The sequence below is a fragment of the Sitophilus oryzae genome, unplaced genomic scaffold (genome assembly GCF_002938485.1).
Source record: "Sitophilus oryzae breed Bouriz unplaced genomic scaffold, Soryzae_2.0 scaffold_882_pilon_pilon, whole genome shotgun sequence".
Classification (NCBI taxonomy): Eukaryota; Metazoa; Arthropoda; class Insecta; order Coleoptera; family Curculionidae; genus Sitophilus; species Sitophilus oryzae.
Window position 1 is genome coordinate 1475718 of NW_022147508.1, and position 23037 is coordinate 1498754.

At 31.8% G+C, this 23037-nt stretch overlaps 2 protein-coding genes across 6 annotated transcripts in view; one reads left to right on the forward strand and one right to left on the reverse strand.

The window, feature by feature from the left end:
• LOC115890538 overlaps positions 1 to 3130 on the forward strand; it is a 174702-nt gene extending 171572 nt beyond the window's left edge. For all 4 annotated transcript variants that reach the window (XM_030910793.1, XM_030910794.1, XM_030910789.1 and 1 more), the window contains one exon: positions 2525 to 3130. In XM_030910793.1, coding sequence (XP_030766653.1) covers positions 2525 to 2598 — 74 coding nt within the window. In that variant the 3' untranslated portion in view covers positions 2599 to 3130. The remainder of the gene's footprint in view (positions 1 to 2524) is intronic.
• A 4248-nt stretch (positions 3131 to 7378) lies between these two features.
• LOC115890528 (GTPase-activating protein) overlaps positions 7379 to 23037 on the reverse strand; it is a 57027-nt gene continuing 41368 nt past the window's right edge. Inside the window, exons 6-13 of one of the 2 annotated variants that reach the window (XM_030910773.1) lie at positions 22549 to 22878; positions 19596 to 19749; positions 19115 to 19290; positions 16282 to 16293; positions 16115 to 16221; positions 15816 to 16059; positions 13692 to 13967; positions 7379 to 11157 (exon numbers count right to left, since the gene is read on the reverse strand). In XM_030910773.1, coding sequence (XP_030766633.1) covers positions 11055 to 11157; positions 13692 to 13967; positions 15816 to 16059; positions 16115 to 16221; positions 16282 to 16293; positions 19115 to 19290; positions 19596 to 19749; positions 22549 to 22878 — 1402 coding nt within the window. In that variant the 3' untranslated portion in view covers positions 7379 to 11054. The remainder of the gene's footprint in view (positions 11158 to 13691; positions 13968 to 15815; positions 16060 to 16114; positions 16222 to 16281; positions 16294 to 19114; positions 19291 to 19595; positions 19750 to 22548; positions 22879 to 23037) is intronic. The other variant, XM_030910774.1, reaches the window with a different exon arrangement.

Sequence of the window (23037 nt, forward strand, 5' to 3'; positions counted from 1 at the left end):
ACTTAATAATAACATAGCAAGAATTTATGTTAATTATAAAATATATAATTATAACATTATAAATCCTTATGTCTTTACTATTCATTATCATAAAAATTTGTAGAATGTAAAATGTATGGGAGGGTGGAAGTTAATCACCACGGCCTTACAGATCTATTGTGTCCCTCTTTCTTGAGCTATCACTCATTATACAGTCTCAGGGTTTTGACAAAAGTCAGTATTTGAGATGTTAGTTCTCCATCTCCGATATCAGCCGTACCAAAGTTTATGGCACAAATGGTTGTCGTCTCGGCGCACTCAGTGATGAGGTGTTCCCACATTTTCCCCACAGAATCTGTATTCGACGTTGTTTCTTAGCTTGAATCTACTGGGATGTTCATTGAGGGGACAGTGTTAAAAACCCCTTGACAATCCGAAGATTGTTGCTTAATTCAAGATGCTTTGATTTTTCTCCCTCGTAAGTTCTGAGAATTTTTTTCGAGTACCTAGACCGTTGCAAGATTCCCACTCCATGTTACGGATAGAGTCTTCCAGGTTCTTGGTTCCGCTTTAAGATGGTTTCCACTTGGGACGGTTCTGGTCCAGTTGGTAGAGCGGACATTCTATGGACCATGGAGTGGACACTCCACTAACTGGACCTGATTTTTTATTACCTTCTACTCCTTGGTGGGCTGGCACTCAGAGTAGGAAAACTTTATTTTCTTTGCATAATTTATTCAGCTTCTCTAAGCACTCTTTGACCAATTTTGATTTCATTGTTACTGAGTTGGTATCGGATAAGATGGCTATTTCTTGTTTCCGATAATTCCTACCTAAAGTCGGGCTCAGACGACTCGTGTGCTTGGCAAGTACACCAATGTTTGCATACTTGGCAAGTATACCAACTTTGTAACTAGCCATGGCAAGTATGGCAAACACGACGCGAAGAGATAAGATAAAATAAGTTGTACGCATCTTTACATAGCACAGATTTCTGCCTGAAGGATGCTGGAGTAGGTGCCTATTGCGTCGGAGTATTTAGTTTTCGCCAAATACTCTTATCCCTGTTCTTGTTTTGGTTTTGGAGTATCAGTATACCACGTTATGGTATGGTTTTTGGCTGCTGAGCAAACGATTCTCCCTTCCAATCCTTTTTATTTCCATTGTTCAATTCTACATTGAAGACTTCATCGGTAACCTGACATCAGAATCCTCCAAAACCCGGTCTAAGACACTCGAGAAAATTTCTCAGGACGACCGAGAAAAATCAAATATTTTCCTTGATTTAAGTAAGCATAATATTCGGATTGTATGGGATTTTTCACATGACACTGTCTCCCCAGCGAACATCTCAATAGATTGAAGCTAAGAAACAACGGCGAATGCAGATTCTGTGGGAAAAATGAGTTAACACAAGATCACCTCATCACTGAGTGCGCTGAGAGGACAACCATTCGTGCCATAAAGATTAGTATGACTGATATCGAAGATGGAAAACTAACCTCTGGAAAACCATATCAGATACTGGCTTTTGTCCAAGCTCTGGGACCGTATGATGAGCTATAACTCGTTATATCTGAAGAAAGGGGGACACAAAATAGATCTATAAGGTCGGCGTGATTAACCCCGCCCTCCTCCCATACATTCTACGGATAGGCCCACTCTTGGCCATGGTTTTGTGTAGTCTAGCTGCATAAGGAGTGGAAGTTTTTTAGATTTTTTTTTTGCAATAACAATCATAAAAAATTACTTTGATTTGTTCATTCTTTACATACTTGAAGTTAAATTCTACTTGTTAATAACTTCCATATGATGGTAATTCTTTATCTAACACCATATACCGGGTGAGTCTCAAAAGTGGCTCACCCCCTATAACTTTTTTATTTTTTCAGATAAAACAACGAGATTTGGTATGTTAGTATATAACATAAATTGGGGGATTGATTGACGTATTCAATTGTTTTCGGTCACTTCCGGTTTCACCGGAAATGACTACAACTTTTGATTTTTAAATGGCACTCTCGGTATTTTTTTACTTTTGAGAGATTTTATTAAAAATACGCTTTAAGCATTTTCTAACTGGCCAGGACAAGACACTAAAAACAGATATTTTTTATTTTTCCAAGGCTCCTTGATTAAGAATTAGTAATTTTAACAGCCGTAGCACTCTAGATTGAATTTTTTGAATTGAACTCTAATTGAAAATACAATTTTTTATTAAGCAAGAATGTCAAAAGTTGACATATATGTCATTCTATTCAGAATGTTATTATCTATCGAATAAAGTAAAAAAATACCGAGGGTGCCATTTAAAAATCAACAGTTGTTGATTTCCGGTGAAATACGAAATGACCAAAAATAATTGAATACGTCAATCAATCATAATTTATGTCATATACTATTGTACCAAATATAAAAATGTTATAGGGGTGAGACACATTTTTGACGCGCTCGTTATACGTAGATGTATACTATAAAGGATGACGGTTTTAAATGATGAACACTCCATTTTTTTATTATCTAATATATTTTTTCTTTCTTCTAGAGCGCTCTTACAGTGACATCCAACGTATTGAAAGAAAACCCTGGAGAGAAATGGGACTAACCAACGCTAAATAGAGCAAAGAAAACTGTGTTCAATGTGACTTGCTAGTCTAATTAGTAAACTGTTATTTTAAGGATGCATTATATTGCTCCTTATTTTGTAGGCTGTTAATATTAATTAGATTAATTATCTTTATTTTTAAACATTTTTTTTTATTTTGTCTACTAACGGAATTTTTTAAACTGGTATAAAATTGTATTTCTTCAAATATGTAATTAATTAGAATGTGGTAACTTCCTGTCGAAGTCAGTAACTCTTAACTGTTTTTATCAATGTACCCAAACTCTATTCCAAAGATACGTATGTAATGTATACTAACTTTTACTAGTTAATGTGTAATAGTAGTCTACTTATAAAAAAATACACTAGTCAGTAAAAAATATAACAAATGGATTTTCAAGACTTGATACTTTTAAGGGCAGATTTGTTCTGTTTTGCATTGACGTGAAACAAATTGAACCGAGACTTTTTAAACGTAAGTTTATATTTTTAATATTTTTTTTTAATGTAAAATTGCAATTTACCAATAAACGATTTTATAACCTTTATAAGTTTGCTTTCTTTAATCTCCTTGTTCAATACGATATTATTAAGTATAGAATAATAATTCAGCATTTAGTATTTTACTATTATATTGACTACAACTTTATAATCTACTAGCGTGTACCCGCGACTTCGTTCCCGTCGAATTAAAATCATTTTTAATGGTGATGATAAAGCAAAGCAAGAATTTCCATTAACATACAAACTGGACAAAATTTTCTTACATTTATGTCAGCATGAGAAAAACAATATGGCGATATTATTGTATAACTTGATAATATTTGAGGGGTAGTTTCATCTCGTTGGAATTCGACTTTTGAAAAATCCGTTTGCCAAAAATAAGCATTTTACGTCCAGCAGTTTAAGCAGAATCGTGGTTGTTAATCAACTACCCAACTTTTTGGAACACCCTGTATGATTTTTTAAAAAATTTAAAAATATGTAAAAAAATAAAATAAATTATGCGTGTCCAAGCGTTTTCCCGAAAGACTAACCGTTTTTTAAATAACAAATATTGTAATATTTGAGGGGCGTTTCCACCCTCTTGGAATTTGAGATTCGAGAAACCCCTATTGACCCACTACATCCCACAGTCAGTCCGTTTGCCAAAAATCAGCTTTAAACGTCAAGCAGTTTAAGCAGAATCGTGATTACTCAATGGTCATATTTTATGAAACACCCTGTATAAATTTTTAAAAAATCTTAAAATATGTAAAACAACAAAACAAAATATACGTGTTTAAGAGTTTTTATATTCTAATATTTGAAGGTTGGTTTCACCCCCTTAGAATTGAAGTTTCGAAGAATCCCTTCTTATCGAACCTCTAAACCCTACAGTCAATAGTTTTCCAAAAATTAGCTTTTTACGTCAAGCGCTTTAAGCAGGATCGTGATGATTAATCAATGACCAGATTTTTCGAAACACCCTGTATACATTTTTAAAAATCTTAAAATATGTAAAAAGAACAAAATAAAATATACGTGTTTAAGCGTTTTTTCGGAAACGACCGTTTTTTAAATAGAAATTATTGTAATATTTGAGGGGTTGTTTCACCCCCTTGGAACAAGAATTTCGAAAAATCCCTTCTTATTGAACCTCTACACCCCAGAATTAACCTGTATGCCAAAATTGAGCTTCTTACGTTGAGTGGTTGAGTAGGATTGTGATTAATCAGTGAGTCAGTCACTTAAGAATTTTATATATTAGTATAGATTTTAACTTAACAGAAAAGAAAGTAGGTTTGTAGGTAGTACAGTCACGTAGTCACTTGTCTATCAATTATGGATTGCCACTAAAGAATAGTATAAAAAAAATGTGTGTATATTTGAAGTATGTAGTATGTGTATATATTTGAAGAATGTGCGCATATTTGAAGTAAAACTTCTTAGCTCCGTCTGTCCGTCTGAAGACTCCATTCGGGTACCTACATCCACGTGCCGAGTTTGGTTCCAATCGACCCATAATTAAGAAAAATCCTGATGATTTCGTCCATTTAGAGGCCATCCTATAGCCCGTCCTCAATTATGCCGGAATCGACCCACATTTTTCTTCAATATTAAATCCTTAGTCCCACCCTGATGAAGATATAAACGAAACGTCGCGTCGTATCCAACTTTGCAGGATACCGTGTGCACCGTCGCGGTCGCTCACATAGTCTACTCACCAAATTTGGTCGCGTTCGGACGGTATCAACTTTTGACGTTTCTTACGTCAAAACTAACTCTCTCAGTAACAAGTAGTGTCATACACGGTCAAGTTGGCCTTAGTCCAATCTATCGACATACCAAATTTCATTTAAATCGGGCGATTTTTTTATTTGATTCGTTGATGATGAGGTTTCGTAGTGCACGAAACGTCGTCAAAATATCATGAAAAGATAGCCGCCTAGCTCACATAGGGCCAGAGTTACGACGCTCCAAAGACCCATTAAAGGTTGATTTTCACTATACCTTCCATATCAGCTCCCTTCCATTCTATATCCTTTCCTTCCATACATTTTTTTGGCGGAAGGACTGAAGCGTATCGGAAACAGCGTTATCAAGTTCTTACATTTGTACCAGCTCTGTTAAAATTTTGCTGATATTCATTTATTCTTTCACCTCTTAATTAAATCTATTACCTTTTTCAAAAGATTCAAATTTTTAAAATAAAACTTTCGTAATTATATAAATTGTACAATAAAAAGTATGGAACTGATACGGAACGGAAGCATTCGTATAGCGTGAATAGAAGAAGACACCTGTTCCATCTACCTAAAATATTAACAGCGTTACAGTGTTGCGGGTTATTTAACAATTTATAACAAATGCAGGTGCCCGGTGGCGCAGAGGTGCCTACAGCCTCTCGCCTACCAATCTCAAGGTAGTGGGTTCGAATCCTACACCCGACATTTCATCAGCCGACTATTTTTATTAAAATAAAAATAGTTTGGGTACCTAGGTCGACTCAGCCTTAAATGAGTTACTTGGGATTCACAATCCTGAGGTAATAATAGGCGGTTGAAGCGTAGTGCTCCACATTACCTTCCTTGTATACCGAACGGCTTTAGCATGGCAAGCTGTACCTTGCTACTCCCAAGGCGTTAAACGCTATATACGGGAGCTATTATTATATAACAAATGCTATTATTTATGCTAGCTATTGCTTTGTCATATTAAAATATTCCAAATAATACTTTTTGAATAAGCATCCGTCATATTTTTTTTGGGTTTGGCATCACATTTTGACTATTTACAAATTTTAGATTTAAGAAAATCTGTTCTAAAGCACACACAAAAAAAACAAAATTAATTTCTTAAGAAGTTTTATTAAGAACTTTGTACAATAAAAATTTGCACAACGCTTAACATGAAATAATTTAAACTGTTAATAAGTTAAAAAAGAACAATAATTGTTAAAGACGCATTAAATGCAAAAAAATCAGTACTTTAAAAAAATATACAAAAAATCCCTGGTAATTATTACCACATAGATTTAAACAATTTAAAGCTGAATACACAAAGCTGAACAAAAATAAGAAAATATTTTCTTTAGTTTTCTCCCTCATATGTGTGGCGAACAAAACACTATATATATATAAAAAACTAGAGATATACAAGATTTAATACATACGCAGCCACTTGAAACAAAACAATAAAAACACTATGAAACACGAAGGAACCCAAATTTGGGTTTAGATTACGAATTAATATTTTATATGAACAAAAAACGTCTCTTCAGTACTGGTCGGTCGTCGAACAAAAAAATGCCCCAACTAATGGCCATTTTGAAACAAAAACAAACATATTTACATTATATACAACTTAAAAAAATTAAAAAGAACCTTATATAAAACACAAAAAACCATTCCACATTTTGCTTTCAAAACATACAAAGATGGACAAGTATAAAACGACATAAAAAAGAGAGCATACATTTTTCTTATCGAATTCGAATCAGTCCCATCCTCGAAGATACCAGAGTCATAACCACCACCTTAAAGCCACCTAATGATCGACATTTTCCCTATTTTTTTAAGAGATAATCATAAATATAACACTTCTGTGTAATTATACACTTTACACAGGATATTTTGCCGAATATCACTTTAACTGATATATCAAATAGTACCGTATGATCGTAAAAAAGACGTCCAGTTGGCTTGGAAATGACGATCGATGGCATTTCCCATATAATTTTATATATTAAATGACACACAGCAATCTTCATTTCATAACTAACACTGACGCCGTTTTTTTTTCGATCATTTTTACAGTACAGACAGTATTAATGTCGATAGGTACCAGACGGCCAGAACAATTTCAAAACTACAGTACCTACAATTCGTTAAAGCAAAAATAATTTTCTATTTTACATCAAAAATTACAGTTGTAAAACGCAAATCTATTTCTTATGCTTATAAAAACGTGATACTGATTAGGCTCAAATATAAAGTGCATTAGTTAGTGCACAAACAGTGCATATACCTTTTTAATTTTTTTAATAATGTTTTATAACATTTTTCTATTACAAAGTTCTATCTCCTTAAGCATACAAGTAGTTTAAAAAGCATAACTAGCTAAACAACAGTGCTAAAATAAAATTTTTGAAAAACTGAATCGCTTGAGTAGCTGTTCCCAACTGTAGTTATATATCATACAATCAAAAAAACCTTGTTAGAGTTGGTTTGAGAATAAGAATTGTATAATTTTATATGTAAAACTATATGTTAATATCAATGGTCATTTCCAAACCAACGTTATTTTTTTTTGATCTTATGATCGGTACGGTATTTCCTTAGCACTTTTTTTTACACTGAGCGTGAAGATTAGTCATGATATATAAATTATTTTTATGCCCAGTGGCGGATACAGAGGGGCGCCATAGGGCCTTATCTCCTCTCCCCCCCCCTTTAATCTATGTGTTTATATTTTAATTTGGCTTAAAAATGGAGCCCTAAAAAGCATATTCTACATTACTTTTTATTTGGGTTCCCCCTAAAATAAATTCTTGTATCCGCCCTTGTTTATGCCTAATGAAACATTTTAGTAATAAGAAAATGTTACGATACAAATATTTTAAAAACTAATATTAATATCTACAAACATAGTCCCCCCAACTTTACCCCAAGTTACTTTATTTTTGATGTCAATCAATTTCATTAAAAGAATCACTTGTCATGAAATCACACTAATTTTTATATACTGGCCTAATCATTCTAAATCAATGGTCTGTATTTTAACGTGTAAGACAAAGATAGATACCTAACTTATAACCAGTAGATAGACAGACACACAAAGTAATTAAACATCAGCGAGTTAGAAATTAAAACTCAGTGAATGTACACCAACAAAATTAAATGTTATTTAAGCCTACCCTTAAGCGAATGGCTATATAAATTTGTTAAAAAATACACTGCGAATATTTTTCTTTTGACACAAAATCGAAATTTTTCAAAAACGATTAAAATGTAGAATACTGTCTAGAATACTAATTTAATAAGGTGATATTAATATAATTAGTATTAAACTCAATGGCCCCATTAACTTTAATACTGTTTCTGCCTTTCAGAATCTTTATAATGTATTTTTGTTTATATCAATTGAAGCATGCATTTTCGTTCAGGAGAGAACACCTCGTGTATGATAAAAAAAATTATGTTTACTCAGCTAAAATTATAGCTAAAAAAATAGTAAAAAATGTCGTTATTACGGCAATTTCAGGTGATTTGGAAGACCAACCTGCCCTTAATATTAATCACTCTATTTCATTTTATTGCTTATGATAGAACTACAATGCTACTTATACAAACATTATCTAAGACACAAATTTGTACTTATTCGTTAAAACAAAAATAAAAAAAAAACATTGTACAGATAGCTGGCAAATTATAACGGCTTGAGTAATTTTAATTATATGGATGCACATATGCAGATTGTCCAATTTTTGTCCGTTGAAAAAACTTAAAAATATAAAAAGATTCTTTAATATAGGTCGACAAACCAATACAGTTTAAAATGAATGGGATTCAAACAACTTAAAGAAGTTAAAAGTATTACTAAAAAATAAAACTGTTATTTCATGAACATCAACAGAAGTAAAATTTACATGCATCTGCATGTTTTAAAATACGGGGCAACAATGGGATTTTTATAAAGGTGCGTTCATACCGGCTGCGCCACTCCGCGGCGCGCCGTGCAAATCATTTTATTAACATATACTTTTGTGCAAGCTAAAAAAAATACGCTTCAAAAGTATATGTTAAAAAATGCTTTGCGCGGCGCAGCCGGTATGAACGCACCTTAATATTTAATTATTGATTAAGTTTGTGTACTAGAGAATGCCCAAAAATATAAAGACACATTGGGATATGTCATGTCATAACTATCAACTATCATAGCGGTAAATCAAAAATCATCTTTACATAAATATGCAAAAATTGGAGTTTATTGACAAAATATCGTTGTTCATAATTCGATTTGATATCTATGTATTAATAGTGTACAAATGTAAGTTTCATAAATGTACAAGGACTTTCAAATATCAACTTTGCTCATTTCCGAAGATTTTCTAAATATATTTTTTTGATAAAATGACATAAAACAATTTACATCCAACAGAAACAATTCCTAATACAGCATACAGTCTTTACTATTTTGTAATAATAGTTAACAATAAAAATATGTCAATTTTAGAGATAACAAACTTTACGTTACAATGACTTAGAGAAAGGAACTACTTAGTATTGCATTTTTTGTTTAGCATAGAGTATGGGATGGTATAGAGGTATTTTGAATGGCGTTTAGTTTAAATTTTCAATTTCCATAGACCATTGAAACAAACCGGCAGTTTGAAAATCAATATTTTTAGTTTTTTATAATTTATTGTGGAACAGTAAAACAGTAAGAGAGAAGTAAGAACAGTAAATACAATTCTGCATTAAAAATTATTATTAAATATAGGTTTGTCTTTGTTTTATGTTATTCATACTAAAAATATAATGTAAAATATATATATTATTTAAATAATCAATAAACTATTATCTCTGGAGACATAGACGTAGAATCAAATTCTTAACAGGTTTCCTTGTTGACATATTTCGATATGATGTTTCCTAACCCCACTTTTCGCATATGTGTAGAAGACTTTTCTTATTTGCCAGCATGACAGTTGTCGCTTGACAAGTATATCTAATTTATTTCTCTTGTGATTAGACATGTTGGAGAAATCCTGGCCTAAACAAAAACTCAACAATAAAAATCGCATTTGTTACAAACCCCCTGTTTTTATCTTAAAAGGTATAAGTTTATAGACCTATTTGTGTAGTAAACATATTATTTAATGCTATTGCATTAACTGTCCAAAGTGTTACTACAAATGGCAATTGGAACTCCCCCAATAGAGGAATTGGACTATTACGAAGTATCAAAATATAATAATTATTAAAAAAAAACAGAACTAAGACATTCCTTTTAAATCCAGAGTTCAAATAGCCTATTTTCTTTTGAATCTTTTTTTATTGAAATTCTTAATAAAACATAAAGTTATAGTTTTGCTTTTGCAATCTGCACAAAATCGTTAAAGACTGATTGTCAAATTTAAAGGAGTTTTAGGATATTACTATTATTTCAGTATATGAGGTGTTTTGGCCATATTACTTTATTAGGCAACAGCTGTTTTCTACACAAACATTATGGTTATAAAATTTTGTATCTTGAGATCCACATCCCTACACAAAACTTAAAACCAAATTCACATTTGCGTATAAATGAAAAATATCTCTAAATAATACGTCATAAGCCTATATTCAAAGTAATTCAGATTTAGAAAATACCTCATATACTCCAAAATATGAAAAATGTGAAATTCATAGGACTAAGATTTTAGAATACAAGGATGGTGTTTTACGATTATATAATATTAGAACAGTCTTCAAAAATTGAGAATCTAAAACTTAGGTCAGTTACGCTATATATTATATAACTCTACTATATAATAGTATATTTTGGAAAAAATTTAGACTTTAATGGATTTTCAGGGAATATACTGTAATGCCCTTCATTCCTACTCTTCTCGATTAGCCAACAAAACGCATTTCGTCGACATACGATCAGCAGACTTGTTTCTCAAAAACTTTATTAAAAACATTCACATTATTTGTAAAGTTTTATAATCTTAAGTTTGCTAAAAATAGTTTATAATTTTTTATACACCTAAAGGCACTAGATTCTTTTGTAAAAAATCTTATCACTGACACCAATATCACAACAAAAAATAAATATTCGAGAATACTTCTCATAGCTCACGTAAGTTTTTATTGTATTTCTTATTTCGGTTCACATCAAAGTCTAAATTTTTTGAACAATGCCATTTTGATTAATACGGAAGTATAGTAAAATAATCAAAACGGTATTTAGATGATAAAATAGGAAAATATCTATAGATCTTTCAAGATACCGAAGAATCTGTGGGTGCACATCGCAGTAGAACTTGCTTATCCAGATTCATTCGAGAAGCCAGCAGATAATTATCATCTCCAATTGGAGCTTCCCTACAAAACAAAAATAATTATATTCTAATAGTATAGAGAAATGAAACAAGTTCAGATTGGAAATTGATCCCATAAGAACGATGTAAATACTATTTAGCGCTGATCTTGGAGCGGACGCGATACAAAATTTTTGAGTTTCGGAACGTTCGGCTTTTTCGTAATTATGTCGTCAAATAGTTTGTTCATATTTATTGTTATTTCCTTTTAATTTTATGCATAAAATACTGTTTGTTGCATACGAAAAACTTTATTTTGTACAGGGTGGTCCAAACTGTATTCCGGAAACTTCGGCAGCATATACTGCAGATAAAAATAAGTAAAAAAGTTCATATAAATTATGTCCTAAAATGCTTAGTTTCGGAGATACAGGGTGTAGAAATTTCCTTTCTATTTTCTATATAAATTAAACATGGTTGACTAAATAGTTATAAGACTGAAATCTTAAATTTGAAATGTTTTTGTGCCAAAAGTTCAACAGAAACTGTTTTATCATCATTTTTTCGAAGAAAAATTTACACCAATTTTCATTCAAATATTGACGTTACTTCAGAAATAATTTGGAAAAAATTGAAATAAAAAAATCTCAGAAGCTAAGCATTTTAGGACAAACTTTTAACAAACTTTTTTACTTATTATTATCTGCAGAATATGCTGCCGAAGTTTCAGGAATACAGTTCGGACCACCCTGTATAAGGACATGTATGAAATACACAAAATATATTAAAAAACTGTAAAAACAGCAGTGTTTCCGATTTAACAATATTAATTCACGGTTAAAAAATATGACATCATTTTTTGGAAATGTTATGCAACGATAGTTTTTGCAGGTCCCAGTTCACACAGCTGTTTAGTTTTTTTTTAATGCCACTTTACCACAATGGGGTCCGTGCACGTGTCGGGTAAAACTTAAATATTTATGATTTCTAATACATCTTTGCCTAAAACATATACATATATGTAAAATCTGTTTGTACAAATTGCATCTGGAAAGTATTTAAATTAATTATTATTGAAATTCGCAATGTGGAGCCTGGCGCGAAAACGAGGCGTGACGTTAAAAATGTTAAAAATTTCGGCTCGCAGCGGACGCATTCCATTTAAATAAAGTATTCCCAATGACATATGACATCTAAATAAATAAATTTTCTAATTTATTCAGATTTTTTAAATTTATTTAGATATCATTGGGTGTTTCAGTTTATTAGAATCATGACAGAACTCATTATAATAAAGCCCAATCAGATAATTTACAGAAAGTAGATTCGACGATGATCACCCATTATTTTTCGCAGAATATTTTGTTTGCTTCTGCGAAAATTGGAGGAGGAAAAGTAAATAGGTAGGTAGGTACACGATTTATGTTTACAACTTGTCAACAAGTATAGTAATAAGAAAGTACCTTGAAAAAGAAGCATTTGGTTTGTGAATAATTATAACGCGTAAAATAATTATTTTATAAGTTAAATTTGAAATGACGTTTGTTTTGGTTTGGTTTGGTTCGTGCGTAAATCGAGCAGTGTTGCCAGAAATTTTAGAGCAAATTTCTTCAACGGAACCTTAAAAACCCTTCATATTCCTTCATCTTCACAAAACATTCCAGATCTTGTGAGAAATCAACAAATTTCGCGTATTTTACCTATTTTATAATTAAGATAATTTTTTTAAAAACTTTTTTCGGGTAATTCTTGAACACTGATGTATTTAATTACACTTTTTATTAAAAAAAACACGATTGCTGTGGTAGATACTCGACAGCAGTATTATAAAGTATGTCTCAAAAAATTAATTGCTTAAAATGACTGCCTTAATCGAAAATAATTAATCGTGCAGGACGCCATGATCAGCTGATTTACCTATTAGATAGATGTGGTCCATTTACCTATTAATTTCTTTCCAACATCAAGAACTTTGGTTTAGTTATGATATGTTTGTAATAAGACGTGTTGAAAGATACAAATCTATCAATTATTTTTTTGTAAAATGTTAAAATCTTTCGAATTGCAAACTTTTTGAATTGCTTTAAACTGAGGAATCTTTAATTAAACACCGTTGAAAAAATAGAATTGGAAAAACAATAAATATTCATACTACATATTTTAACAATTTTTATTATGCAAAACTGCCAGAAACGTTCATATTGTCTTCTTTTTGATAAAAATCCTTAATCCCTTTAATCGGCGAAATTTGACTGTAAAATCATTCAATTCCGGCAACACTGGTTCTGTCAGAGCTAACAAGCTGAAACACCTTATTTAAATGGAATGCGTCCGCCGCGAGCCGAAATTTTTAACATTTTATGATGTCAAACCTCGTCTTCGCGCCAGGCGAATTTCAATAATTAATTTAAGTACTGTCCAGATGGAATTTCTACAAACTGATTTGAAATCATAAAAATTTAAGTCATACCCGACATGTGCACGGGCCCCATTATGGGGTTTTTAATTATAAGTTTTGGCGGGAAGCCGAGGATTCCAATCTAAATATATTTTCTTTATCTATGTCTTATAGTTAACGTCAAAAAATGAAAGACTTACAAGCTGCCATATTTAGTGTTTCTATCTAAAGTTCGTTTATAAATTCGATGCTGGTACTCGATATTGAAAGCCACGTCTATAAGCTGCTTCATTACGTCGCAAACTGCATGATCTTGAAGTACAGGAATGTAGGCTTCTAGGTGCTGTATATGCGCGATGATTAGTGAGTGAACGCGCTGAAGATCCCTCTCCGGATCCAGAGTCATATGGTAATTGTTACTGTCTGTCTGGGATACTTGACTGCAGCCAGGAGCAAGTTCGTTGGGTGATTTGCAACTGTAAAAATATTTCTCTTTAAATAACGTCTGTATTTTTGTGAAGGATTTTTATAGGCTTGGTGCATTTCAGTTGATTTTTAAAATTTCGAAAGCAGCCCTCGGTACGGCAGAAATCAGAACTTTCCGGCTCTGTATTTCACGCAGACCAGGTTACCGTTCTTGTTGATTACATTGAAATAATATTAAAATCGTGACTTTGTCAGAATATTTAAGTATTTTAGTTTTTGCTAGTGGAGTTTTTGAAATTATAAAATTCTCAGGTACGAAGTGTGTGTGAAACGGGTAGTAAAAATTAAGCGAAAAAAGCCCAAACGGGCGACGCGTTATGTTGTACCAATTTCAAACAATAAAATTGACGAAAAAATGTCGACACGAAAAGTACAGCATAACTGCTTGGTTGTTTAGTGCAATAACTCTCAATACAACTTTCCCGGAACAACATTTTAGAACTTCTCAGCATTATCACACCAATTTGTTAAAAAGGAAAAACGGATTAAAGCAGTTTGAGAAAACAAATGAGTGAACAAAGTGTCCATTACATAATCAAAAAATTAAATTATCATATATAATTAGGATAAATTACAATTTAGTCAATATTAATAGTATACTTCTTTTTAATCAACTAGGGCTTAAATTGTTATGGACGTGTCCTAAAATTATAATTATGTACCATTAAAAATTTTCGTTAGTCCAGATCAGTCCAGATAGCCCCAGGTATATCGCAACTAGCAAAACCGGTGCATAAAAGTATGATCGCTACCGTAGTTAAGTTAGTTAAGCTTGAGTAATAAATTATAATATACGTAAGACCTTCTGAAGATATCAAAAAAGACTTATTTACAAATTGCACTTATTAATACTTTTCAAATATTATAACAATTTTTTTCGTGTATTTATTAAGCCTATTGTCTATAAAATGTCAAAGATAACTCGACACTGAAACAGAAAAATGAAAATAGTCTATGAGGTTTTTTCGCGAAAAAAATTTAAAATTTGAAATTTTTTGATTTTTTTTTGGAAACAATCTTTGTTAAAAAACATAATATCTTTAATGGTAGATTAAATTTACAAGAAAGAAAACCCAGAAAAGATCAAGTAGTTCTCAAATTTAAGCGAAAATTATTTTTTTTTATTTTCAAAGTAAAATATCTCGGTTATTTTCAACTTATTTGAAAAACGGTACAGAGAAAATATGTTTTTTTATTGAGATCTACCAGCCTTGAAAATATTTGCACTCACCCTGTATAAAGGCTAAGTGCCATGGCTATTAAATTGTATCGAAAAAAATTCTCAACAGGGACACTGCCCTTTCTTATACATTGGTTATATAAAAAAATGTTTATCTCAAAATAATGATTTTGACACTTAGCACATTATTTACTGCAATATGACTTTTTTAATTTGACACCATAAATGTTGCCAAAACAATATTTTTTTTTCTTGTGTACTTTAAATTTATTCAATATGTTTTCTTTTTATTAGTACTGAACAACCGTATGATCGAAAAAAAGGGAGTCAAAGACGGCTGGGGAAAACAATCAATGATAATTTTGGCGAGGTCATTTTTTCCATTTGTTGCTAAATTTCTGGCTATCTCTGTATAAATACGTCATTAAATTTTTAAAAAATCAGAATTTGGAAATCTAGAGAATCAAATTATCTTTTTTCACTTATAATAAGTTTGTCCAAAGAATATAATGTATCTTTGAATTAAAATGACAAACATCTATCGCTGTCAGACTCTCTTGTTGGACACACTACACTAATTATTGCTAAATGATAAATAATTGATATAATAAAAACATTTTTCTCAATTAATTATGTTTTTAGCTAAATTGCTACTTACCACATCCATTCGCCATTTATAAAAGCCGAGGGATGATACTTTTCTAATCTATTTGCATTCGTTTGGCAGATTTTTGTTAGCAGATCTACCCATTCCTTTTCTTCAACGCAATTCGCAGCTTGAACATAAAGAGCCCTTTCTGGTTGTACAATTTGAAACATGTTTTTCATCTTGAAAGATGTTTCTGCTAGCCGTTCAACAGCCAAAATGTTCGAAAGAGGTATCTCACATAACGCTTCTTTTCCTACAATAAGATTTCTTTTATGTACTGAAATTCAAAACGATGCTTATTTCTTTACCTCTGCTTTTTGAATAACTTAAATTATGAGTAGTTAGTTTAAAGTATCTTTGCTTGAAGTTTTTTCTGCCAAATCTTTTTCTTCCTTGAGCTCTCTTGATCATCAATCTGTAAAGATTATTAATATTATATTAGGTGTAAAAAATAAAGTTTGAGTAAGGATTTTACCTTTTAATTTCCCTAAGCAAATTGCAGCAAAAAAAGAATAAAATATTAGTACTCTAATAGGTATAATCCCTAGTGTTATAAAATTGTACCGTCAACGTAACGAAGCCACATTACTTGTACCATACGATAAAAAATGGCATCAAAAACCGCTGGGGAATGACAATCGATGATAATTTTGGCGAAGTCAAGCCCTAGATGCATTTACTTAGCCTGCACTCTTTATTTTTTAATAGCGCTTACTAGCAGTTGCTTTTAAAAAGGTTGTAATTTATTTTTATATTAAGTAAAATGATTTTTAAATGGTGTAGTTGAAAATACGAAAAAACATATTCTTTTTGGAAATATATTTGTGTGCCTGGGAACTTTCTAGGCTTTTTTAATCTTTCTTTATTTAGTGTCAAGTTTCATATCAGTTTAAGTTAAATTGACCTCACCAACATTATCATCGATTGTTATTCCCCAGCCGTATTTAAAGCCGGTTTTTTTCGATCATAGGGTATATTATAATAATAACCAGCCCTTAAATTTCAAGACTCTTATATTCCTGCATTTAATCATAAGTTTTTGAATGAAATAGTTTTGAACGTTTGGAAAGTTGTTTAAACAGATGAAAACTTATAATGCTATGTTACAGTAAAAGTCGGAAATTCAGTGATTGTTAACATTCGCCAGGAAATGCTAGTAATTACGCATTGGACCAGTGAACGTGGTATTTTAAAGAGATTTGTCGACTTTTCCTAGTAATTTCTAACATTCACTAGTGAAATTAACATTTACTAAAAGTTGCCAGTAAAAGTTATTCTATTGTACAGGGTAAGTGTGTTGAGGAAGAATGTTGGTGGAAGTTAGAACAAACAAAACTTTTAAGAATATTGGATAGCCTTAATATTCAAGCTGATCCACATATCTTAAAATTACAATTTACTTCTTTAGTTTATTTATTACAAATTATAGAAAATAATATAACCTTCTAAATATTAAAAGGGAAATCGTACTAAACATTTTAAAGTGTACAAAACAATTTAAAAAAAAAACATTCATAAACATAAGATTTCTTATTGGTACAAGGCTTTTTTAATAAAGTTCTTCATCCTGGACAAAATAAAGTATGCCCGAATTTTCTTCAACGAAAGTTAAGTCTTCAAACCCGCTACTTCAAGCATATCAAAACGTTTGATAAGTTCATAGTCACTAGGTTCCTTAATATCTTTTTATCTTGCATGCTTAACTTTTACTATGACTTCATTGTATGCCAAAAAATGAAAAACAAGCACTATTATATTGTTGCAAGTGCCTAGTTTACCTTAATTTTACCACAGAAATTTTCTTCCATAGGGAAAATACCGCACAGCACTTTTTACAACGATAACAAAACAATTATACATAACCACAAAAAACGAAGCGAATTTACGACAGATGTCTGTCAACGTTGCCAACGTTTAGCCCAATCTAATATTATCCTTATATGCTTAATTCAACTTATTTTTATTCATCCATATATTTTACAACATGTGGCAACCGCGCTAACTGAATTTTTCAAACTCACTGCTATCGTCGAGAGTCTAGGGAATGCTAGCATTCACTAGTAAAAGTTGGTTTCAAAAATAGCTATTAAACTTTTACTGGCGTAGTCTTAGTAAATCAGTGAATGTGAGCTTTTACTAGTAATTGTTAACAATCACCGATTTCCAACTTTTACTGTAGCTAATCTGATCTATGATCTACCCAGATCCTAGCGTACTTTGTACGCTAGGATCTGGGTCAAATATAACTTCGGCTTTTTAGTACTTAGTAGGAAGTCGACGTATCGACAATTAAACTACTCAAAACAATTATCGCATATTTTCTAAAAAGAATATTAATTGGAAAAATAACACACTTTGAATTCCCTAACTTACGATTTTAAATAGTATGGATACTGTGGAGGGGAATTCGATACAATAAGGCTACGCGCTAACCTGTAATTTTTAGTCGGCCGACTATTTAGTTGCAAAAGTGAAAACAATACATACTTATGAAGCCGATCGGCAGAGTATTTGATTGTATGTGAGCGCGGGTCCATAAGGATATATTCGTTACAAATATGCAACTAAATAGTCGGCCGATTAAAAATTGCCTGTCAGCGCATAGCCTAAGGCTACGTATTCAATGTAATCAAATAATGGGCCGATCGGCTCCATAAGAATGTATTGTTTTCACTTTTGTAACTAAATAGTCGGCCAACTAAAAATTATATGTCAATGCGTACCCTAATTATCCTAAAAAAACTCACAGGAGAAAGGCAGACAAATGCATGCTTCATTTAGAAATATGTAATAAATACTTTTATTCAAATATGCGATAATTGTTTTGAATAGTGTATTATATTGTCTTATTTGTCTTCCTCAGGATTTTATTTATCTCGTTATATTTATTTCCAATTTTCGGGATTCTAATGTTGTCTGAAATTCAAGGCACATTATTGGCTGCAACCAATTGAACGGTGTTTGTGCCATAATATGGTAGAATAAACAGAGAAAATGGTATAATATGCAACACAATTAAAGTTTTATGATAAAAATGGTTCTGAGACTTATAGAAACTTCCAGTGTAAGGATTTTCACATAATAGTTCTTTATCTGCCATCACACAAACCACACTTGTTATTAAAACATGTTTGCATCATACTATAGGATCGAAAAAAAATTACGGCGTCCAGTTGGCGGAGAAATGACCATCGATGACATTCCCCATATAATTTTACATACAAAATGTCAGCAATCTTCATTTCCAAGCCGCCTCTGACACCGTTTTTTTTTCGATGATATGACATAAGTAGGAAGTAACATCTTACCCTTCTTTCAGAGTCACAGGTTTGTCGTTCACAATAGTCTGCGGACTTGAAGTATTTGCCGAAATAATTTCCAGGAACTTTCTCATCGCAGTCTTGTGAGTATCCGTACAAAAAGCTTTGTACAAACAATCCATATACTCCTCTTTACACATTGGTTGCGTCGACCTACAGCTTACCTAGTATATACAAAAAATAAAGTTAGGTACTTTGAAATTTTCTATCTGCTTTAGTATTTGATTTAATTTTACTTTGATTTCTCTTCTTTTTGGTTTTAATTGACGAACCATAAGTCATATAAAATATTACTAAGAAAGAATTCTGAATTTATCAGAATCTATTATAGAAAAAAAAACTTAAATTACTCCGGAAACAACACAGTTTTCTATTGGTAATGTGAATTTACTATCAAGTAGTTTTTTGAATTATAACTGCAACAATATAATTAACTACATTTAATCAGAATAAACCCAAAAAAACTTACCAAATTTCCTAAAGACTGGATTGTCTTAGATATAAGAGTAAGCGTTCTATTGGTTTGGCAGTCAATAGCCTGAGTAGTCAGATCAAATAATCTAGGTCCCAAAATGGCAGGAGCAAAAAACCGTAGGAATATGAATCCTGATATCACTGAATATCTAAATTAACAAAAAAAATATATAGTAGGGCCAATCTGAATTATCAACTTAGAAATAGAATTTTTGTATTTCAAAGAAAATTGACATCACCATTTTATATGCTAATATTAAAGCCAGAAATCAGTCAATATTAACAATTACTAGTAACACTACGCCAGGAAAAGTTCTACAACAAATTTTGAAACAAGCTTTTACTACTGAATGTCATTCAAATTATTTTTTTATCTTTTTTTGTAGTAGCCCTTGGTGACTGAAAATTATTCTCAAAATTCCTATTAAAATTAATAAAAAACTCTGAATCGCCAAAAAGGTTGAAAACGAAGAAATCAAAACTCAGTTGTGCACCTTTGTGTAGTATTAGTAGGTATTTAAATTTTGGTGTTGCTGTTTTATGAGAATAGTAAACGTGGCCGAGTATTATATGTTATACCCTGCTGGCAAGCGAAACCTTGGGTCGGCGTTTACATGTATAGGAGTGAATCGGTATTGCAATCTAGTAAGTCGGAGAGAGCAAAAATACGAAGTCTTTATTGCATAACCACTTAATCTGACGCTAAATTCCATGTGCTTGGGAAAATATTTGCCTTCTGTCTTTATTCAATAGCTCTTATCTTATTTTTCTAAGCATGTTGACCATACTCTTCGTACAGATGAAAATCGGCACCCAAGACCAGAAATGTCAGCCCTAGTATATAAAGGTGGAAAAAGTTCGTATCCAACCAATCTCAGCGGGAATGTTTGGATAATGATTTCCTCATTAATCCCTCAAAAGTTCTATTCGGTACTAGTGGGGGAAAACCGCCATCTTGGATTTTTTCGTTTTTTTTTCTCAGTTTACATCTCAGTTTGTATACTTTTTTTTTCGAAAAATATAAGCATTAATGAGACGTTTTTCTTTAACCGGCATAAAGTCTACCTTTAAATTAGTTCCCTACCTATTACTGAGGACCCTGCACAACTCCATCTACTCAGGATATATTTGCAGTAATTATAAAGGTATAATAATAGCTCCCGTATATAGCGTTTAATGCCTGGGGAGTAGCAAGGTACAGCTTGCCATGCTAGAGCCGTTTGGTAGACAAGGAAGGTAATGTGGCTAGCACTATGCTTCAACTGCCTATTATTACCTCAAGATTGTGAATCCCAATTGCTCAATTAAGGCTGAGTCGACCTAGGCACCCAAACTATTTTGATTTTAATAAAAATAGTCGGCTGATGAAATGCCGGGTGTAGGATTCGAACCCACTACCTTGAGATTGGTATACGAGAGCCTGTACCTCTACGCCACCGGGCACCTTAATTAGGGTAACTTAATTATAAAGGTACAACGAATTATTGAGTAAGTGATAAGTTGTGTTTTTTAAATTCTAGAATGGATTGATAACAAATTACTCAAATTAGTTTCTTAGGAGTATGGGTGAAAAAAGGATCAAAAAGGAACTTCATATCTATCCTACTAAAATGCCTCCTGACCTACTAAAAATGTTTGTAATTGAAGACTGTAAGCTGTAAGCACTATTTTTGTAGAAATATGGGTCTCAAATGTTCTTCGAAGGTCAGTAGTCAGTGTTATGGAATCAGTTGCAAACATTCTGTTTTTTAGTTAAGGACGAAAATGACGTTCGTGATGACGTCATAGCAGATTTTATTTATTGTATGAGGATTGTATGTATGGCACATACATTTATTTGTTCTAAATAACCCTTATTTTTATATTTTTTTAATGCTTAAATTTATTCTTGGTTTATCTGTATTAATCATATACTATTAAAGTAAATATTATAGTTTTTACGGTTTCAAAAAGTGCAAAATATCTAACAAATACACTAAAAAATAGCTCTATCTCCGTTAATATTTACTTTAGAGGAAAACATATAAAAAATAATATATCTCAAATTCAATTCTCTACGTCTCTTAGCTCCTAAAAATGTCTCTTTAGTATGTTCCAATAAAATTATACAAACGGAGATATTTGATAAAAACGAAAAAATCTAAGATGGCAGCTGTTTTTTTTTCAAACTTGACCCACTGGGACCGAATGGGACTTTTAAGGGATTAATGAGGGGGTAATTATCTACATATTCTCGTTGAGATTGGTTGGTTACTAATTTTTTCCACCTCAACCTCCAGATTGACTGCGCTATATTGTTTTCTTGTAATTTTAAGATGAGTGGATCAGCTTAAATTAAACATGGAGGTGATGCAATGTTTTTATAAATTTTATTTGGTCCAACTTACACCAACACACTCCTTATTGTACAATATAATGACTTTTACTGATAATTTTTAGTAAATGTTACTCTGACTAACGAGTGTTAACAATAACTAGTAAAAGTAAACAAATTTATTTAAAATTCAATATTAAGTAGTCCAATGCGTAATTGTTATTATTTCCTAGTAATTGTTAACATTTATTGGATTTCTGACTTTTACTGTAACATTATAAAACAATAATTGATTGATAATACTCTGCAGATAATTAGAGTTGAGGGTTGGAACCTTTGGTATTACAACAGCAAAATCAAATACTAGTTCACCACAATACACCAAAATATTTTACTTTTTGTTGGACGCGCGTTTCGCTAACCATGTTAACCTCTTCAGCAGATGATTACAACTATTAGTTTTAATAGTACCTATTAATTATCTGTTGACGATGCCAGAGTAAAAGTAAAGTGTTTTGGTTTATTGAGGCGAATTAGTGTTTAATTCTGCTCTCTAGATATGCTATGAATTAGCGAACCAAACACTTTAACCAGAACATACGTGTAAAATTTTGAAGAAAAAATATTTACTCACCTCACTTCTTTATTATTTGGAAAATAAGTTATAGCGCACTCCTTAAGATTATGGAAGACCTGGCACATTAGAGCCGGACAATGGACAGCGCTCTGCGTAATATCGTCGAAAATCTTCTGAATGTAAAACTTTAAATTACTTAAGTTGGTTTGGATCGTATTCGGATCCTTGACTCGCGTCGGATCGATTTCGCACGGTTTCTTTTCGCTAAATATAAGTTCTAGGGTAGGCCGGAGGGTTTTGTGAAGGTACTGAAGTCCGATGAGCCGCATCGCCTCATCCATCATCTTAGAAACTAAGGTATTACCGCGGAAGATCGTCGTTGGATCCCTGAAACAGAATAAAAACCAGATTAATATAAAATATTTATAAATATTGTAGTAAAATATTATTATAACATTTTATGGTGACGTCATAACATGGACTATGAAGCTCATGTATACAGGGTTGTTCACCACATACGGATTATTCTAGCTAAACGATTAGATT